Consider the following 20,880-nt stretch of genomic DNA (forward strand, 5'->3'; position numbering starts at 1 on the left):
GAAAAAAGGGTGAAGATGAGCGCCTGCAGCTGACATCTCGGCGCTGGAAGAGCTTCTTTTTAACAATGTTCTAGTCTGCGATGCATACTTGCACATTATGGCGGGTCCAAAAAAAAAAATGTCCGGCGGTTTAAAATCGCTTTAAAACCATAAAGAAAGACTAAATCCTAAATTTACTTTCAATGATCTGAAGCGCTAATTACCTCCTTTTCGTCCAAAACGAGAGTCCATTACTCTTTCGATTGTTTCAAACTCATCTTCCTCTGGTTGAGGAACATCTTCACCACATACTTCTAACAAGTCATCAGAGTCTGTTTTCATCTCTTCATGTTCCTTATAACTGACATTTACAGTGGCCTGTCGCCTAGATCCTCGCTTATCATAGTCGTCATCATCATCCGAGGAATCTGCACCTTGTTTTTGACCAATATTCTTCTTCTTCCCATTTTTAGATTTGGACCTGAAAACAAATACATAATACTTGATAGCCAACAGGACAGAGAAAAAAAACACACACACAAATGGCAAGACTATGCAGATTGTGTAAACTAAGTCATCCTAATCTTCTGAAGGCTGCAAGATTCTGTAAAAGACCCACTCAGACTTGTCCTTTCTCTTGGGTTTGCAGACTCCAGCTCTTTCAGGAACCAATTTTAAAGTCTTTCCTTAAGGTATAACTAAAGGCAAAACCTTTTCTTCAGTTTTGGATAGAGTGGAGAGAGATTAGAACACCTGTCGGTTTTTATTTTACAGTAGTCTCTGCCCCCGTCGTTAGGGAAATTCACTCTCTCTATTTGTCCTGTAACCATTATTGAAAGTGCAAGTAAAAGAAAATCAAACATTTTGGATTGTTCCCAGAAAAGTATTAAAAAGGAAAATTTTCCAAAGGAGACACTTGTTTTGTTGGCCCAAGGAATCCCCTCAACTTACAGGGTTTTCCTTTCACTTCCTGTTTTGGCTATGGGACAGAAAATGAAGGTAAATCTCCCCAGTGAGGCACAGATGGTAAAAAAAATATAAAAATAAATAAACCTACAGGGGTAATAACTCTCCCTTACCCTATCCAAAATGAAAGCTAAAATCCTGCCAGCATATGTTCTGGTATGCTCTTGAGCTTCTTCCCTGCTGTACATGCTCATACAAGTTCAACTGGCATCTCAGAGTTGAAAAAATATAAACTGTGGTCCACCTCAGCGCAGAACTATAGCTGAGAACGGACAGGTTCTTCTGCAAATAAACTTAGCTCACTGTTCTCAATCATCTGTAGAATGTACTTTGCATTTTGGCACAGTGCCTGTGTGCTGCAATGACTGCACTCATACACATGAGCGAGCGGCAATATGCCCCTGTCCCCCACCCCACCCCGAGTTCCGATAAGGGGGCTTATCATAATCTGGAGGCCCCCAGATCCTACGTAGTTTAAAAAAAAACAAGAGATGGTTTTGACAAGTCCTTTATTAAAAATCTTCCTCCAGCCTTCTCCCTCCGGTGTTCTTGCTCCGGTCTTCTCTGCCGCTGACCTGATCTTCCTTCAACTTAGTCTCCTGTTATGCCAGCTCCACTCTCTGCCGGTTCTTATATAGCCATGGGGCGTGGCCATCCAGTGAAGTCACCGTTAGACCCTGCCCTGCCCCCCCGTTTGACATCATGGAAAAGGACCGGGTTGGCGGTGGAGAAGACTGGAAGGAGAAGACCGGAGGAAGATTTTTAATAAAGGACTTGTCAAGACCATTTTCATTTTTATTTACACTACACTGGGGGGGGGGGGGGGAGGAGGGGGGGGCCCACCATTTTTCCCCCATTTTAGCGTGGGGTTCCCATTCAAGATCCATACCAGACTCAAAGGGCCTGGTATGGATCTTGGGGGGGGTTGGCGCCTTGAATTTTATTTTTTTGTGTTTTGAAGTGGGGATCCCTTTAAAGAGCCTCAGAGCACAAGTTGCATGATGATCCAACTTGGATGCTACTTCTATACAAATCAATGGGCTGAAAGTCAGATCAGTTAAGACAGCTCTCATAGGGAGCCATTGATTTTGAATGGAGGCAAGGAAACTCTGCTAAAAGCTTAACGCGCATTAACGCAAAAAGTTACTAAAAGCGTGTTTTTACAGCCGCTTTTTCCTGGCGTTGGTAGTGCCTTTGCCGCTCCTTTTTTCGAACGCCATGTGTGCATGAGGCCTCATAGTTAAAGTAAAGTTGTATTTTAGCTAACATAAATTGTTTATTTTGCAGAGAAACATTTTACAAAGTATGAAGGGTTTTCTAAAGGTAGTATTGTAGAAGTCAATTACTTTAGGACTTAAAACGTCATAGGTTCCCTATGTAAAACAGGAAAAACAAATTAACCAACTGAAACAATTAAACCCTCGCTCAGTTCTTGGTCTTTAATGAGCAGAGCTGTCAATCACTAGCTCTCTGTTGTACAACCCCCCCCCCCCCCCCTCACCAGCTCTCATTGGAGACCCGAGCTGTGGTGGAGGGAGGGGCTGGCTCAGGCTCTCAGCGGCAGGCTTAGAGGCTGAGCCAACTGCGGGTTAGGCATCTGGGTGGATCCTGACCATAAAGTCAGGATCCTTGCAGAGCATTGACTGGCTCTGTGATTTCAGCCAACAGCAGGCTTTAGGGCCACTGTCTAATCTGGGTCACAGAAGTACAGAAAAAAACTGCATAACCATAAAACCCGCAAAAGCAGACAAGTTTGAAGTTCAAACCTGAGTGGCACCATGGCTCTCTCCATATGCAGTGTGGAAGAGTGAGCACAGCCACCCAGAGACAAAAAGCACTTTTTTTGCAGAATTACTATGTATACAAAGGAAAAATACCTAGATAGACAAAGTATTCAAAGCCACTATACATTATTGTACCAGGAAATGCTGAAACCTGCATATAAATTCACTTGCTAATACCTCAGGATATTGCTGATCATTTTGATACTGGCAGTTATGAAATATTAAAGTTTATATGTTTTTGCACACATTTTCGAATATGCCAAGTTTAAACTGATCAGGTTTGTAACAGATTTACATTAAATATGTAAAATTTTGACTTGCCTGTAAATTCCATATTTTGGGGTACACAACTTGTACTCAGACCATAGGTTATATGCTACTAGCGTCAGATGATAGGACACTGGCAAAAGCTTTGCTGAGAACACCCCCAGTGTACCCTCATATAACCCCACCCATTCCGTGGGACTCCATATTTGGGGGGGGTGAAACATCCTGTACTATACTCAAAGCGTTTTTCAACCTGGGAGCTATGGCAAAAAATGAGATAAAGCCCTATACAGCTTGAAGTGTAAGCGTTCCTGTTAAAAAAAAAAAAAAAAAACACAGTACTAACCCCAAAAGCAAACATTTTATTATATTGCGGCTTACGATTATATGTGATGGCTTTACGTTTTTTTCCCCATTACGCTTTTTTTTTTTAATTTCTTCTATTTTTATCTGGGGATCTGGCTATTAAGTCTGTTTTTCAAAAGAAAAATCTCTCCAGCAGAATGTATTGTGTTACAGAGTTGAGACAAACAATTGAACATTGACATGGGTGCTTACAATGATGGGCTTTATGTAAAAACTTTATCTTAAAAAGGAAAAGCACTGCTTGCTGTAACTGCCTAAAAAGTGTTAGCTGGAGGTTGGCTTCAAATTTGTTAGTGTAAATAAATCTGAATTTAAAAAATATAAAAAAAAACACTACCCCCAGCAATACTGATGCCCAAAAGGTGCCTCCTGTTTCTCTTAAACCAGAGTGGGGGCACTCTAATACAGGAGGTGTGTTACCGACAAGATCACCAGATGAAAACAGAGGAAAAAGCCTAGGAAAATAAAACTGATGGAGCCACCACCAATAATTGGTAAGCTGCAATATAGTACATTTTTGGTTTTTGCTTTAACACCACTAGAAGTCCTGTGTAGAGAGAGGAGGGAGAGAGCACAGCCCCCACCTCCTCCATATCCGATATAGGGGGGCCTCCATATGGAATCTTTCAGCAGAAGGTCGTCCAGATACCCTGAAATTCGTGATCTTAGGGTCAGGGGATGATTCAATACTTTTGTGCTGACTCTTGGCAAGCATTGGGTTCCAGCATACAAAGTGTTGGTGTATGGGAAAGATGTGAAGATAAGCATTTTGTCCACCGATACCAAAAAAAAAAAAAAAAAATCACACTAATCAGAGGAGCGATTAGTGTGAACATTGGGACTGAATAGTTTTCAGCAAAAACCTTTAAGCCTTTCCTCTACAAGAAATGGGGATACTACTCCTTGTGCCTCAGGTTGACTCAAGGAAGACCACAAATCTGCCGGTCTTTGGGCAGAAGATGGCAGTGACATAAAATAGGATTTTTGTGCTCACCGTAAAATCCTTTTGAGTTAATTGACAGACAGATCCATATTCTTCACCTCCGGGTTATGCTGCCCTCTACGGGAGTAGGACTAGGCAGACAACACAAAAGCTTTTGCTACGCCCAGTGGGCTGTCCTCAGCTAGCATAATCCCCCTCTCTGCTTACAGATACTCAGTTTTGTAACAAGCAGTAACAGAAGCAATAAACTCCTAAGAGGGGTGGGGTGCTATGTCTGTCAATGAACGCAGAGAAAAATCTTATTTTCTCTTCCGTTCATTGACAGACACACCTCCATATTCACCATAGGCATCCCAAAGCAGTGGCAAACATGAAGGGTGGGCATAACAAACCCAAGACTAAAAAACTAGGCAATCCAGGTAATAAGAGCTCAACTAGAACAGGAGCCCAACCTGAAATACACCAAGACGGGGGAAAAAAAAAAAAGACCCTCTAAAATCGCACCCCGCAGAACTTTGCGGCGACCGCAGATGGCAAAACATCCACTATGTAAAAATTTCGAAAAAGTACGCACCAATGACCAAGTGGCATCCGTGCACACCTGCGCCACTGACGCCTGATAACAAGAAGCACATGCCATCACAGGGAAGGGGGAACACGACCCATAAATGAATAAGCATGGGTCACCATCAGTCTGAAATGGTAGCAGAGGAAGCAGGAGCCCCTTCTGTGGCCCGTTTGTAATCCCAAAGAGCGAGTCTGACCTCCAAAGGGACTCAATGGCTACCAAATAGACCCAAATAGCTCGAACAACATCCATAGTGTGCAAGACAAATACCCTGGAATGATCCAGCCTGGGACAGCAGCACAATGTCCTCATTCAAATGGAAAATCAGAGACAACCTTTAGGAGGAACTACGGCCATGGTGGCAAGACTACCTTATCCCCGTGAACCACCAGATAGTGGCAGAGGTGATAGCCACCAATAAGCCACCTCATGTGACAGCGTAAGGAAAGGGAACTACCGTACGATTTCAAAGGGAGGTTTTTGAAGAACAAACAGAAACCGGTTAAAATCCCACGGTGGCAGAGGAGAACTTACAGGCGGAGTAAAAAGATGATCCCCTGAAGGCATGTATGCACCAGTTAATGGAAGACAAAGGTTTCTGAAAAAGACTGCAAAGCAGACATTTGACCGTGCACAGCGCTCAAAACCAGTTTCTGATCAACACCCCATTGAAAGGCCAGAATATGAGCCACCGAAAAGGAACAAGGAAATCTGATAAAGCATTCGAGATGTAGATTTCCTCGCCTTTAATATGGTCGGAAACACCGAGCCAGTTCAGCACCTGGCTCAAAAGCCAGGCCGTCAAACCCAGCTACTGCAAAACAGGATGAAGATCAGCTCTGACACAACAGATCGTCCCTGGGGAGGAAGCCTCCAGAGGACAGAATGGCAAGAATCCCAGAGGACAGAATGGCAAGAATCCCATCGGCCTCGATACTGCGTAGAAGTTGCGGCTAGAACAGAAGAAGGGCGTAAAACAGATGGCACCTGCTCTATGGAACCCCCAACGCGTCTGTGGTATCTGCCAGAAGATAACGTGACCCAACAGATCCACCTCGGGGGTGCCCCACCACACACATCTTATGAAACGCGTCCGGATGAAGGGACCAGTCCCCCTGTTCCAATGCCTGACGGAAGTAATCCGCCCGCTAATATTCCATGCCGGAAATTATGCACAGCGGAGATGGCCAGAATGAACCATTCTGCCCACCGGAGAATGCCAGACACCTCCAGGACCGCCAACACTTTGTGCCGCCCTGGTGATTCACATAAGCCACAGTTGTAGCATTGCCCAACTGAATCCGCACCGGGAGCCCCTGGAGCTGCTTCAATCCAGGAAAGCCTGATCGCTCGAAGTTCCAAGACATTGAACACTCGTCCAACAACCCTGGGCAGAGTACAGCCCCAGGACCCCTCCCCACCCAGGCAGGCTGGCATCTGTCGTGACCAATGTCCAGTACAAGGGGAGAAAGGACTTGCCCTGTATCAAGGTCGGGAGCGCAGCAACCAGACCAGAGAACGCTTGTCGCCTGACAGACAAATCACACAGTCCAGTGACTTGGGGTACTCGTCCCATTGACTAGAATCTCCTTTTGCAGGAGTCTTCTGTAGAACTGTGCAAACGGAACCACCTCATAGGTGGACACCATCAGGCCCAACACTCACATACAAGCCCGAGGGGGGACGACCACTTTTAGTTGAAACAGCTGAATCGCAGAACGCAACTTCTGCAACTGCTTCAGAGAAAGGAACACTCTTGCTAGAGGAAAATCCAGAGTCAGCCCTAAACAATTCAATCTCCTGGTTGAAACCAGGGCAGACTTCTGTAAATTCAGAAACCACCCGATCTCCCACAAAGTCTGCAGAGTAATTTCCACACCGGCCATCAGAGCCAAAAGACTCCGCTAGCTGATACAGCAATGCTAAGACCGGGGCCAACATGTTTGTGGAGAACCAAGGAGTGGAGGCTAGACCAAAGGGTAATGCCACAAACTGATAGTGCTCCTTACAGCAAAGCAGAGAAAATGCAGATGCCGGGAGCAAAAAGGAATGATAGGCATCCTGACATCTAAGAAGCTAGGGAAACCCCTTGATGCAGAGATGCCAATGAGGTCCAGAATCGGACAAACTTGCCCTCCTTCCTGGGAACCATAAAAAGGGTATAAATATAACCCCCGAAAATGTTCTGACCCTGGAACAAGATGTTCTGCTCTCCCCATAACAGAGCTTGCCGCTGATCCAGGAGCAGGTGCACATTGGAAGGAACCTTTCCAGAGGACAAGAACCAGATACAACCATCTCGTGGACCCCCTGGTCGCTGACCCGGCAGGACAACAGCCCTGGAACCAGCGAATATGTCCCCACAGGCAAGACATGGATGGGGGCAAACCTTCATGCTGAAAGGGCCTTGTCAGAAAACCTGCTCCAATTGCTTGACCAAAGCCGCTAGAAACCTCTTAAATAGGATTTAAATCCTTTTTCCGAAGTCCCTAAGGGACGAAAAAACTTCTCCTAGGCTGAAAAGGAAGTCCCACACCACTGGCGAGGCACTTTCCCCTTCCCAGACAGTGGAAGGAATGTACTCTTACCCCCGTCAGACTCCTAACATAGGTCATCCAGGGTAGCCAAGGCCGTTTCGGAGGAGTGATCCGCAGACCAACACTTCAGCCACAAAAATCGCCTAAGCACCACTGCTGAGAAAGATAGCCAAGAGCCCCACGGAACCGCATCCAAAGATGCATCACAGACAAACTGCAGACTCCGTATCAAACACACCGGTTTGCTTTAGGCAGGGGGGGGAACCACTCCCCCCCCCCCCCCCCATGGTCAAACGCAAAACCGTTGTCCACCCAGTCAGTGTCTGAGACACAAGAGCGAAGGTCAAACCAGGACCCAATAAGGCACCGGCCATAGTAAACATGTAACGGGCCTTAGCGATTCTACCCACCGGTCAGCCCGACACCTAAAAGCCAGAGATTCAACCACTGCATACATGGTTGCCTTAGTAACCCTGGAAATAGGGGAAACCCACCTCCAGTGGGACCCATCCACTTCCTCAGAAGCGACTCCTCAAAGGGATATCGAACAGCAAAGCGTCTTGGGACCATCAAGGGTCGTATTAGATGCACCCAGCACTTATAGATACAATAGTCAAAATAAGCCAGATAAGAGAAACCCATAACCACACAGGATGGCCTGTGGGTGAGACAAACAGAACAGATATGTCCGCAGCAGCCTCGGTTGCATCCTCCAACATAAATGGCTCCAGCGCTGATACAATCAGTGCATCTACCAGCACCTTTTTTGCCAGAGCAGCAGCCATGGAGGAATCATCCTCACTGTCTAAGGTCAGGGAAACGTGAACCCCGAACCCTGTAGGATAGTCCCACCTGCAGCGACCAAACCAGATGCAGTATCGGAGGAGACAGGAGGGAGGGTGCATTTGCTGAGCCAATGCCATCCTTACCCCGGCGCACAGGGGGTCAGCGACTCAAGCCCCCTACAGGGGACGCAGACTGAAGCCCGCTAAAGGGGGAGGGGCTGACCGTAGCCCGCTAAGGGGGGGGGCACCCTTCTAAGGAGGTCCGCAAAGGAGAAAATATACATGTCTTTTGGTTCATAGCTGCACCAGCTTTAGAAATACATGGGTATGCTCCCCCAAATGTTTTGCTTGTTTATTATGTATTCAGTCTGACCAGACTGCTGAGGTTGAGCAACCCATCCCACTCCCCACACACACCTGTACTCTATCAGTGTCCACTATCAAGTGGATATAGGAGGAGTCCCCTGTAGTGCATTTGCACATCTCTCCCAGCAAGGAGTGTTGTCTCCAAGGGTTAGAAAGGCTGGATTCATCTCTTTTTCATGGATAGTGTAGGACCCACTGATAATGGGGTACTTTGACGTAGTGGTGGGCTGGAGCACTATATGGCCATATGGTGGGACCAAATCCCCATTTTTATTTATGGATTGTCTTCAAATTTGGTAGTAATTTCTTTTGCATGTGTGCGCTTTTCTTTTTCAATATACAGGTCCGCAAAGGAGGCCACAAGCAAACCCCCCTGGGGGGGGGGGGGGGGGGGCCGCTAATGCAGGGGCCATGAACACTGGGAAAGGTTGATAACCCACAAAACCATGGGAGCAAAACCTGCCAGAGCCTTCCTACCAAAAGGGGTGCCCTGTAGGTCGCGGCCTAAATTTTCGACCACGCGGCCTACATTTTTTGCCGCCCTGCCGCAAGAGCACAATCCAGGGGAAATCCCACGACTAGCCAGGGGAGCGAAGGGAAGACTGATGTCCCGAGGTACAATGGCTGCTATAGCTGCAGCAACTGGGGCCACCCCAAACAAAGTCCAGCAACTTGGCCGCAAAGCCATGGCCTAAATGTTTGCCCTGCCCGACCGCGTGGTACTCGGACCCGTGGACATCAGGCCACCCGTACCCCCAGGCTAAACTGCTGCCCCAAGGGGACCCAGAAAGGCCACCCACCCCATTGCAGGCCCACGAGGGTGACAGCGCACCACAGGCACCAAGGCCAGGGGCACCCACAGTCTGGGCACCAACCAAGATTCGGTCGTATGGGACCTTGCGAGATAGTAACCACTTAAGCCCCGGAAGATTTTACCCCCTTCCTGACCAGGGGGTATTTTGGGATTCGGCACTACGTGACTTTAACGGACAATTGCACGGTCGTGCCACGCTGTACCTAAATGAATTTGACGTCTTTTTTTCCCACAAACAGGGCTTTCTTTTGGTGGTATTTGATCACATATGCGATTTTTTGATCATGCACTATAAACAAAAAAAGAGCGTCAATTTTGCAAAAATAATATTTTTCACATTTTTTTTTATATGAAATTCCCAAAAAAAAAATGTAAAAATCTAAAATTTTTTAACATTTTCGGCCAATTTGTTTTATGCTACATATGTTTGGTAAAGAAAAAAAAAAACACAAAGCGTATTTTGATTGGTTTGCGCAAAAGTTATCGCGTTTACTAACAAAGGGAAAGATTTTTCTCATTTTTGTTGTTCTTTTCTTTTAACGCGTAATGGCGGCCATCTGCGATTTTTTTTGCGGGACTGCGACATTGGGGCGGGCAGATCAGACCCTTGACTGACATTTGACACTTTTGGGGTTACCAGTGACATTACTACAGCAATCAGTGCTATACATATGCACTGTTACTGTAAAATGACACTGGTAGTGAAGGGGTTAACTTTTTTTGAGAGGGAGGGGTGGTGTATGTGTCCCTAGGGGCGTGATTCTAACTGTGATTGACTGTGGCTTGAGGTGTAGGAACAGTGATAGACGGTCCTACATAATAGAACCGTATGATCACTGTTCCTACACAGGGGAGAATGACAGGTGGCTTGTTTACATCAGCCGCCTGCCTTTCTCCCGCGGTCACGGACGATCGTGAGTGAGCGGCGGACAAAGGGTCCGCCGCTCACACGCGCGCGCGGGGGGGGGGGGGGTCCGGGAGCGCGCCTCCAGCGGCGCGCGCTCGCTCCCCAGAGCCTCACAGGCTAGTGACGTACCGGTACATCACTTTGCCTGTGAGGGGCTGACCGCCGCAGTATATGTACTTGCGGCGGTCGGCAAGTGGTTAAGCTCGCGGGCCAGCCCCAATCCAGTGGGGCTATGTCGCGGCCAACCGAGCGCAGAGCTACGGTCTGCACGCGCTCACTGGCCAGGCTGAGGAGACCACTGGAACTGCAATAGTCCAGCCCGCTGATCAGCCCCGCAGTTGCTAGAAGATCTCCACAGGAAAAAAACGGGATCCAAAAACAGGACCTAGGGCCCAGCAGGGAGACTCCTGAACTAGGCAAACAAAAACTCAGGATTATGCTAGCTGAGGACAGCCCACTGGGCATAGCCAAGCTTTTGTGTTGTCTGCCTAGTCCTACTCCTGTAGAGGGCAGCATAACCCTATGGTGAAGAATATGGAGCTGTGTGTCACTGAACGGAAGAGAAATTAAATTTCAAAGCTCCTGGAAATTACAGATTAAGCCCAGTGGTTCAGGATATCTATGCTAAAGACTCTTGTAAATGATTCACCATGATCCCACAATGCATCAGGATCCTTAGTAAAACAGTCAGGACATCTAATGAGATGACAAAACATACATCTGAGCTGATTCAGTGAAAGAGGATGCCAAAAGGTCCACCAGTTCCGAAAGCAAACAAGCAAGAAGAACCTAGACTTAGGTATGCAGATCAGATGCATAGTCTATTCCTTGCTGCTGCCAAGGAGGTTCAGATGCTAGAAAACTAGCTTATTTCAGTAGATGGCTCTTATGGAGCCTCTTTTCGACATACTCCTCCTGGAAAGCAGGATCAGAAACGCACTTAAGTTCCCAGATCACTTCCCCATGTTTAAAAGTAGACAGTTGGTGAAAACTGACCTGCCAGAGACTGCGTTTGACAAGAACAGTGTCCAAACTGTCTCTTCGGCTTAAGTAATATCTCTTTAGACTCTACAGAAGGCGCAGGATTGTACTTCGGATCTATGGGGTCAGAACCAATGAGGAATGGGGTAAATATTGCTAAAAATCTTGAGAGAGTGTAGTAGAAGCCCCAGTCAAAGCAGTGGACTCTGCTTCACCTAGTGGAGTCCAGATGGATTCCTATAATGAGGTAAGGCATACAACATTCATCCTCATTAAGACAGTAGCCAAAACCCAGGGCATAGCAGTTGTAGGCAGGGAAATACTCTGCAATAGCTTAGAATTTAAATTTTTTTTGCCAGTGTCCAATCCTCCAGTAGGCGACAATATAACCTGATAGTTAATGACTTCCTGTGTGAATCAATGGAGGGGAAAGAAAATACATTCCTGCTTTTAGGTTTAGGGAAAACCAATTGTACCTAGAAAATGACTCATGTCTGTGGTAACCTTACACAGCAAAAGTATTTGATTTTTGATCAGTGATAACAGCATTGTAGATAAAATATGCTAGTACAAACTCCATTGTTTACTGTTTTTATTCTGCAATGCAAGTTTTCACTGTTCTGGCCATGCATGCGTATTAGTGCCCTTACATTTCTATAGGGCTGTGACCTGAGACTGGAGACAATCTCATACAATTTTTAGTGGCTGTAATGCGGCCAGGACAGTGCAGATTTGCAGCACTGGATATAAAACAGCGGAACTGTGGCTGTCGTATCATTGTAAGTATGTGGAGTTTGAGATGTAAGTTTGTGGAGTTCAGAAGGAGCCTAGGCAGGGAATGAAAACAACTAGATCCCCAGCAAAAGCAGCACACACAAACACTTGTTAGGCACATATTTAACTCCTTTATCACCCTAGATGTTAACTCCTTCTTGCCCAGTATCATTAGTACAGTGACAGTGCATATTAGCACTGATCACTGTAATAATGTCACTGTTTATATCAGTGGAAGATAGTTCCCCTCAGCGTCAGATTGCCGCTCGCACTATGGCAGTCCCGTTAGAAGTTGCTGATCGCTGCCATTACTAGTATAAAAATAAATTCCAGCATATATCCCATAGTTTGTAGATGCTAAAACTTTAACACAAACCAATCAATATACACTTAATTACCAAAGACATGTAGCAGAATACATTTTGGCCAAAATGTATTTGATTTTTAAAATTTTTATATGGGATATGATTTATAGCCGAAAGGAAATAAATTTTTTTTTTAAAATGGTCTTTTGGTTTATAATAAAAACCCAAAAAGTTATCAAATGCCACCAAAAGAAAGCTATATTTGTGTAGAAAAAAGGATATAAAGTTGGTTTGGGCACAGCGTTGCATTACCACACGATTGTCAGTTGAAAAAATGGCCTGTCATGAATGGACTAAATCCTTCCAGAGCTGAAGTGGTTAATGGAGTGCCCAGTTTGCCCTGCCATTATTATCTACATGTACAATCCAATGGTGTGTGCAAAAAACAATTATTGCACACAAAACAATGCTGTGCTATTTCACATACAAGTCCTTCCTAAACATTTGATGGGATGATATGAAACCGATTTCTAAACACCTTTTATTGGAGCAAATCGTAATGTGCAAGCTGGTATTTAAGAACAGTCTGGTAGACTGTACAGATACAATAAATCAAGAATTCAGCAGAAGAGTGGCCAAAGAACAGCAAAACAAAAAAAAAAAAAAAAAAATATATATACACACACATTATACATATAATCTCCATATTTGATCATTTAAAAGCAGCACCATACTTGCAACTCATTTGAGTAAACCATTCTTTGTCTGTAGAAATACAAACAAGTCTTGCATAGCAAAAACAGTTCCACCAAGCTTACTGTGCTGATGTATTTTCATTCAAGAAATAGTATAACAAAAGTACAATGTTCTTACAGTTCTGATACTGCCCAGTTATATAGAGATTACATAGAGGAAAACCATCAGAGTCTAGCCCTTACCTGTTTTGAGATTTCTTGTTTTTTACTTTATGGCTCGGTTCATAATCAGATTCGCTGTCCCTACTGCTGCTTTTCTGTCTATCCCCCCCTGAGTCAGAATCTGAACTGGAACTGGTCGATGAAGAGCCACTATCAGAACCTGAGCCGGTCATCTGCCAATCTTCACTGGACATATTGAGAGGGCGGAAATGATATAAAGTTATAACATGCAAGCTTGCTTCAAACACACATCCATACCACAAAAAATAGGGAGCAACGTCCCACTGAATCAACCATTCTTAAACTCACTTGCAAAAGGAATACTACTTCATATACACACACACACAAAACATTACATTTTATAATAAACCTATCATCCAGTGTTAATAGGCCCTGATTAGACAGTTCTTCCTGCATCTGCATTTGGACCTATGCTGGTAAACATGGCCTTCATTTTCCATGTGGTGGATATGTACGAGGGTGCACATGAACATTCATATTCACATAGACTTCTTTTGTGGCCAAACTGTTAGTAACAGCCACTCTTACAGCAAAGGGACTGATCGATAAAACCCCAACTCTCAAAAGCTCACCATTTGAGAGAAAACATCCGGCAAAGTAGTATTGATTAACACCATTTCCTTCTACTAAAGGTAGTGTTTTTTTATCACCATTTACTTTCACTCCTTACTGGTACAGAACATGTGCCGAGTCTGAATGCTTTGCAAATGATAAAAGAAAAAAAAGGTACACACAGGAAAAACCTTCTGACAGGGGATACTCAGGTCGGGAAAAAAAAATTAAAGGCCAAGTCAGTCCAAGAATGATATTTCAGAGTAACAAATGAGCCGAAATGTGACCCGATAGATTTTTGTAAGACCTGGATGAACAAGATCAAGATGAAGCTGTCATAGCAGTTTGTTCCACCCCCACCCCCCTCCACTACTGCAGTAAACAAAAGGCTAAAACCATTGATGGGTAAAATAAACAGATTATGGAATCCAATAGCAAGATGTACTTGTATTGGTTGAAGCAGGTGAATTGAGCCTTGATTTCAACCGATTAAATTGACAAAATTGGTGATTTCAGAAATTTCTGAATGACTCAACCCACTGCTACTATCCAAAAAAAGTGAAATATTCATTTTGACTGGCTTTAGCCTTTATAGTCATACAGAAGATAACCTTTCAAAGCTATAAACAAGCAACCTCTACCTCACACTATAACATACATACAGTACCCCATGTAATTGTATGACAGTATATTGCCGTATAAACCAAACCGCAAAACAAGTACAAGTGACATAACAAGAAGCTACTGCAGAAATAACCACAAATATGCAAGCAAGGATTCAGGTTAGCACTGGCAGAACAAAGACCCAGGCAGAGCAGCTGAAATACCAGAAGAAATACTAATTCCAGACTTCAGACTAAGACAGGTAAAAGCAAACCTAAGACACCGGAAGACTTAAGTTTCAGATGTAAACTGCCACTGTTACGAAAAGCCAACAATGATTGGCAATGAATTATGTTGAATTAAACAACAAGCACGCAGCTTTCTCCAAATTAAATCATTTGTAGGTACAAGGATACTCCGGGTTTTCAAAAGCGCTCATTTTGGAAGATAAACAAGATCTTGGCAGTGAACAAAGATTTGTGTATGAAGCAATGAAAATAACACCAGCACCAAGAAACATTTAGACAAAAAGGACAAGAAATCAGCACATTTAGATTGGAAGCACAAACTTAGGGGGAAAAAAAAAAAAAAAAAATGTACGTACTCTTTGCGTTTCTTCTTTTTATTGTCACCTAAAGATTCGTCATCGGATTCTTCACTACTAGACGAGTCCTACAAAAGAAAAACCAAAGTTACAGGAAACCCAACAAAGAAGAAACAAACAGTGCATGAAGTGGTACTAAAAGTTAGCTTCATGCATAGAATGCATTATCACTTGCAGACCACTGTAGATATACTGCGGCAGGGCAGCCGATCTGCGCCAGATAACGTACCTAGTACACGATTTGACACTTCTGGGTCTGGGGTGATCCTGCTGTGCCGATGCTTCGATACAGAGGGAGAACAGCAATCTATGTAAACAAGGCAGATCGCCATTCTGTCAGTACAAAATGGCATGGATCCTGTGTGTCTGCAAAGCAGGGGCACCAATCCATGCCTTCCTCTAGTACAAGCACCTGCCCCATAGTCCGAAAACACCAGCTAGGCACACAATTAACTCTTTGATCGCTCCTGATAACCTCTTCCTAGCCAGTGTCATTAGTACAGGGAGTGCATATTTTTTAGTACTGATCACTGTATGCGTCACTTGTCCCGAAAAAGTGGCAGTATCCGCCGCAATATCGCAGTCCCGCTATAAGTTGCTAAATGCCACCATTACTAGTAAAAAAAAAAAAAAATTATATTATAATATATATATATATATATATATATATATATATATATATATATATATATATATATATATATATTATAAAAAATATCCTATAGTTTGTTGATGCTCTAACTTTTGTTGCAAACCAATCTATATACGCTTACTGGGATTTTTTTTTTCCCAAAAATATGTAGCAGAATACATATTGGACTAATGTGATGAAGAAAGTTTTAGGGTCGAAAGTAAAAATATATATTTTTTCAAAACTGTCTTTTCTTTTGTTTATAGCGTGTGTGTGTGTGTGTGGGGGTGCATCTTGATCAAGTGACGTTGCACGAGGAAACTGTCAGTGAGCCAATGAGGGACCAGGGTCAAGCCACGGCTCCGTGTCTGAATTGATACACAGCAGCTCAGCTCTGATGCCCCCCCCCATAGCAAGCTGCTTGCTGTGGGAGCACTCAGCAGGAGGGAGGGGCCAGGGGCGCCGGCAAGGGACCCGAGAAGGAGAACCTGGGCTGTTCTGTGCAATACTACTGCATGGAGCAGTATAGTAGAACATTTTTTTTTTTTTTTTTTAAAGGAAAAAAAAAATGAAGACTTTAGTATCACTTTAATCACTGGCCAATTGCTTTCCTACATGTAAAAATCAATTTTTTGATAGAAAATTACAGAACCTGCAAACTTTTTTTTTTTTTTTTTTTTTTTTTTTTTAGCAAAGGCCCTATAGAATAAAATGATAGGTGTTGCAATTTTTTTTTTGGGAAAAACACACACTAATGAATTTGAGTGTACAAAAACACAATAGAATACCTAACTTTTATGAAAAATATAAAAGATGCTGCGTTTACTAAATACTGGTCACGCTTAAAAATTGCGTCCACCCGTGGAATGGCAGCAAACTACGGTACTTAAAATTCTCAATAGGCCAGTTTACATGCCTTTACAGGTTACCAGTTTAGAGATAAACCGGTCTGGTGCCAGAATTATTGCTCTCGCTCTGACGTTTGCAACAATTTCTCACATGAGTGTTGTGCGATCACTGTTTACATATGCTTGCAGGAGAAAGCATATGCCTTTTACATTTGCAATTAAGCACAAGGGGATGGGGGCACTTAACACTTTTTTTTTTTTTTTTTTTTAATAACAGGGTCTCTCTTATTTTTGTATTAACTTTTTTGCCATCACAAGGGATTAACAACATTCCTTGCGACAGCATGGGCAGAGACCGGACATCTTTACAGAGAGATCTGGGGTTAGACCCCACATCTCTCCTCTGGTCTCCAATGCAGCCGACAGGACACAGATCCAGCTGAATGCCTGCTTCCCTGGGTGTCATTGTTAATTAAGGTCATTTAGAATTTGTTACATATTCATCTTATTTGAATCACTACAGGTATGGGGATGTGCAGTGCTACCTAACGTCTGTGTATTTTGGTTACAGTTTCAGACACGGATACAAAACTCCAAGACTTTGACAATGTATTGAAAGTGTTACTAAACCCAGAACCCTGCATCTACAATATCTAGCCTTCCACAATACACAGAAAATGGAAATGCAATTATATTAGTAAATATAAACTAGGCCTGCACGATATTGGAAAAAAAAATATTGCGATATTTTTTTTTCAACGATATATATTGCGATATTGAGGGACCCGTCAATCCAGCCTTTCTGACCATACAGGGTTAATGTATGTTACTGTAGGGAATGGGATTCAGTGCACACTGCAGCCTTGTACCATAGGGTTAATGTTACTGACACTGTAGGGATTGGGAAGGATGCTGGGAATGGAAATCAGGAAGCATGCAGGCAGCCTTCTAAATTTTAATTGCAGATACTGGGCAGGTCAGGGTTAATATGGTAAAATCAATTAGTGACAGTGTGGGCTCGATCAGATTAGACAGTGGGGGTTGTAGGAGGCTGGAGCGGTGGAAAGGATCACAGCACAGCCGCATACATTTACTCACTCGTGCACTGCAGCCAGCCCCACACGTTCAGTGAGTCTCACTCTCCGCCCTAGTTTTCTCAATGGCACATTCAGGGAGCCAATCACGCCGTGAGTAGCGGCACAGCGGAACCAATCAGGTGTGCAGGCACGCGTGATTGGTTAGCTGTGTCAGTGTATGCTCACCGCTGAAGCAACCCGACTTCTCCCTGCCTAATACAAAGTATGTGACTGAGTCCTCCGAGTCCCTTCCCCTGCCTATGCAAATATCGTGACCTCGGCGATATGAATATCGCCTACGGCCACAGAACGATAGTCGATATATCGACTATCGTTTAAACTGCAAAATACCTTTTCTCATTAGCGGTTAGAGCACTCTTGTCCTATCAGTGTCCAACCAAGCACTGGTTAAAGCTTGTGGAAGGAGTTTTCTGACTGACCTTTGAGACTGCAGGACCCCTGACCCTCTGTCTGGACAGTGCCGATTGACCCTGTGCTCATCACATGCATCCTCCCAAAAAAAGTAAAAAAAAAAAAAAAAAAAAAAACACTTCTCTAGCAACTCTCACTAAACTGAGCATCTGCAGCCCGACTCCATAGACTCTTATCAGGAAATTATTAGGAGTCAGTGGAGGGAGGGGAGGATCATAGAAGACAGGATCAAACAGCTTTTTTACACAATGCGGAGGATTAACCCCTTAGGTTCCACAGTGAGCATAACAAGCATGCTTTACTGCATATACAGACTGATTTTACATTTGTGGGTTTACTAACACTTTAAAGAAAAACTCAAAACTATCAAAAAAAAAATAGGAGTATGTAAAATTGTTAAACAGCCATTTGTAATTTAATGTACATTCCATTCCAATCTGTAACCGCAGTAATGGCAATGCAATGTGGTAACCTGGAGGTGTTCTGTTGACATATTTAAAGCCCCTAAGAAATGTCATTTCTTTCTTGTTTAATTGTTTCAGTGATTAAAAAGGAATATATTTCTCTGAGCCTAGCTCTAGTTTACTACAGCGCTTTCATGTGCGTTTAAAAAAACACAAGTTTATTCACAAGAGTTTTGTGCTGCAAACGCATGTAAGTGCAAAAAAAAAAAAAAAAAAGTGCAGTCCGGTCACGGTGCTCACTGTGCCAGCCATCCACCCACAGGCCCTGGCCTCAGCCACCCACCTCAGGCCAGGGTGAGTGACCCCAAGCCAGCCACCCACAACAGGGTGACCCCAAGCCAGCCACCCACAACAGGGTGACCCCAAGCCAGCCACCCACAACAGGGTGACACCAAGCCAGCCACCCACAACAGGGTGACACCAAGCCAGCCACACTGCCAGGTGTCAGCCACCGACCCACACTGCCAGGTGTCAGCCACCGACCCACACTGCCAGGTGTCAGCCACCGACCCACACTGCCAGGTGTCAGCCACCGACCCACAACAGGGCGACAGCAACTCAGCAAGCCACCCACAATGCCAGGCGTCAGCCACCGACTCACAACAGGGTGACAGCAGCCAGCCACCCCACAACAGGGTGCCAGCAAGCAATCCACCCACACTGCCAGGATTCAGCCACTGAACCACAAGGGTGCCAGCAACTCAGCAAGCCACCCACACTGCCAGGCATCAGCCATTAACCCACAACAGGGTGCCATCAAGCCACCCACACTGCCAAGCATCAGCCACCAACCCACAACAGGGTGCCAGCAAGCCACCCACACTGCCAGGCGTCAGCCACCAACTCACAACAGGGTGCCAGCAAGCCACCCACACTGCCAGGCGTCAGCCACCAACTCACAACAGGGTGCCAGCAAGCCACCCACGCTTTCTCGTATCAACCTTCTCCAGGAAAAGCAGCAGTGTGCAACACATGCACAAACAATATAAGCATGGGATCAGTAACTGCAAAAATACGTCAAATCTTTGGGCCTATCTAAGAGTTCATCATATTGAATTATATCATACAGTACAGAAAAAACAAAATGAACATCAAGGTGATTTTGAAATACCTCCTCAACTATCCCAGGCAACAATAACAGATATGTTTATGAAAAAAAACAGGTGTCACTGTCTAGATTCAGATGGAAGATCCCAACTGCTGGACAGAGTAATCACAGAGATGATTGTCACTGATAACCAGCCACTTACAATGGTGTCTGACTCGGGATTTAAGCGGTTAATGTTCTTCCTTGAACCAAGCTACACGCTGAAGATTGAGAAGTATTATCGAACCGAATGCTGGGAAAGATTCACCAAAAGGTCGTTGACAAAGTAAAGGCTATGCTGCAACCAGAGAATGCTGGCAACTCACTCTCATTCATGACTGACTGCTGGTAAGGACAAACAGTCACTAATGATTCCTACATGCCACTTCATTGACAGCGGATGGACAAAGGGGAAATTGGTGTTGGAATACAAAAGTGATGCAAGGATCCAACACTGAGTACAGTAGAGAAATGTTTCTAGGCATGCTTGAAGACTGGGGAATAAACAAAGACAAAGTGATGCTTGTGCTACTTCAAAGCAGTGGAGCAAACATCCAGAAAGGAATGAGGCTTGCTGATATGTCATACCTCAGTGTCATGGCACACAACACCCTCCAACTTTCAAATGATGGTCTGTCAAGCCAAAGAGCTTTGATTGATAGATATATATTTTGAGAAGCATGAAGAGATTAAAAATGTTGTTCTTTCAAGTCTTTTGAATCCTCGATACAAGAACCATGCTTTCTCTTCTGATGTATTGGCAAAGGCAAAACAATGGCTGACAGAAGATATTCAACAGGAGGTGCAGGAGGTTCCTGCCTAAAAGGCAAGTCCAGAACACTATTTTTATAATATGATAGAGAGCATGCTGCAAAAACAGAAAAATGTCCAAAAATATGTCAACGAACAGAAGAGAATCTTCATCATGGTCGAATTGATCAGGACGTTGATGCAGTGTTTTATTGGGGCCTCATTCGGAGGATTCAATTTCTTCTGAATCTGCAATAATGAGCCTAGATGACGAACTTCACCTCTATTTGAAGGAACCAGTAATTGACAGTAGTCATCCTCTTCAGTGTTGGAAAGAAAATGAGGCACACTACAAAAGACTTACTTCCCATGCTAGAAGATACCTCTCTCTCTCTCTCTGCTTCTCTGTCCTCCTCTTCTCCTGAGCATGTTTATGAAGTGGCAGCATAATATAAACAAAACAGAAGCCCTTTAAGTGCCGGTTCATACTTCTGCGATGCGGGAACGCTGCGAATATGCAGCGTGTTCCCGAATTGCATCCGCACATCTGGCA

At 44.3% G+C, this 20,880-nt stretch overlaps 1 protein-coding gene across 2 annotated transcripts in view; it reads right to left on the reverse strand.

Annotated features, from left to right (window-relative positions):
• The window catches only part of CHD1 (chromodomain helicase DNA binding protein 1), a 219,189-nt gene that overhangs the window by 191,581 nt on the left and 6,728 nt on the right, over nt 1-20,880 (reverse strand). Inside the window, exons 4-6 of one of the 2 annotated variants that reach the window (XM_082243067.1) lie at nt 15,040-15,107; nt 13,281-13,445; nt 204-460 (exon numbers count right to left, since the gene is read on the reverse strand). In XM_082243067.1, the coding sequence (XP_082099193.1) occupies nt 204-460; nt 13,281-13,445; nt 15,040-15,107 (490 nt within the window). The remainder of the gene's footprint in view (nt 1-203; nt 461-13,280; nt 13,446-15,039; nt 15,108-20,880) is intronic. The other variant, XM_082243068.1, reaches the window with a different exon arrangement.

This window comes from Pelophylax lessonae, assembly GCF_965119305.1.
Source record: "Pelophylax lessonae genome assembly, chromosome: 1".
In the NCBI taxonomy this organism is placed as follows: Eukaryota; Metazoa; Chordata; class Amphibia; order Anura; family Ranidae; genus Pelophylax; species Pelophylax lessonae.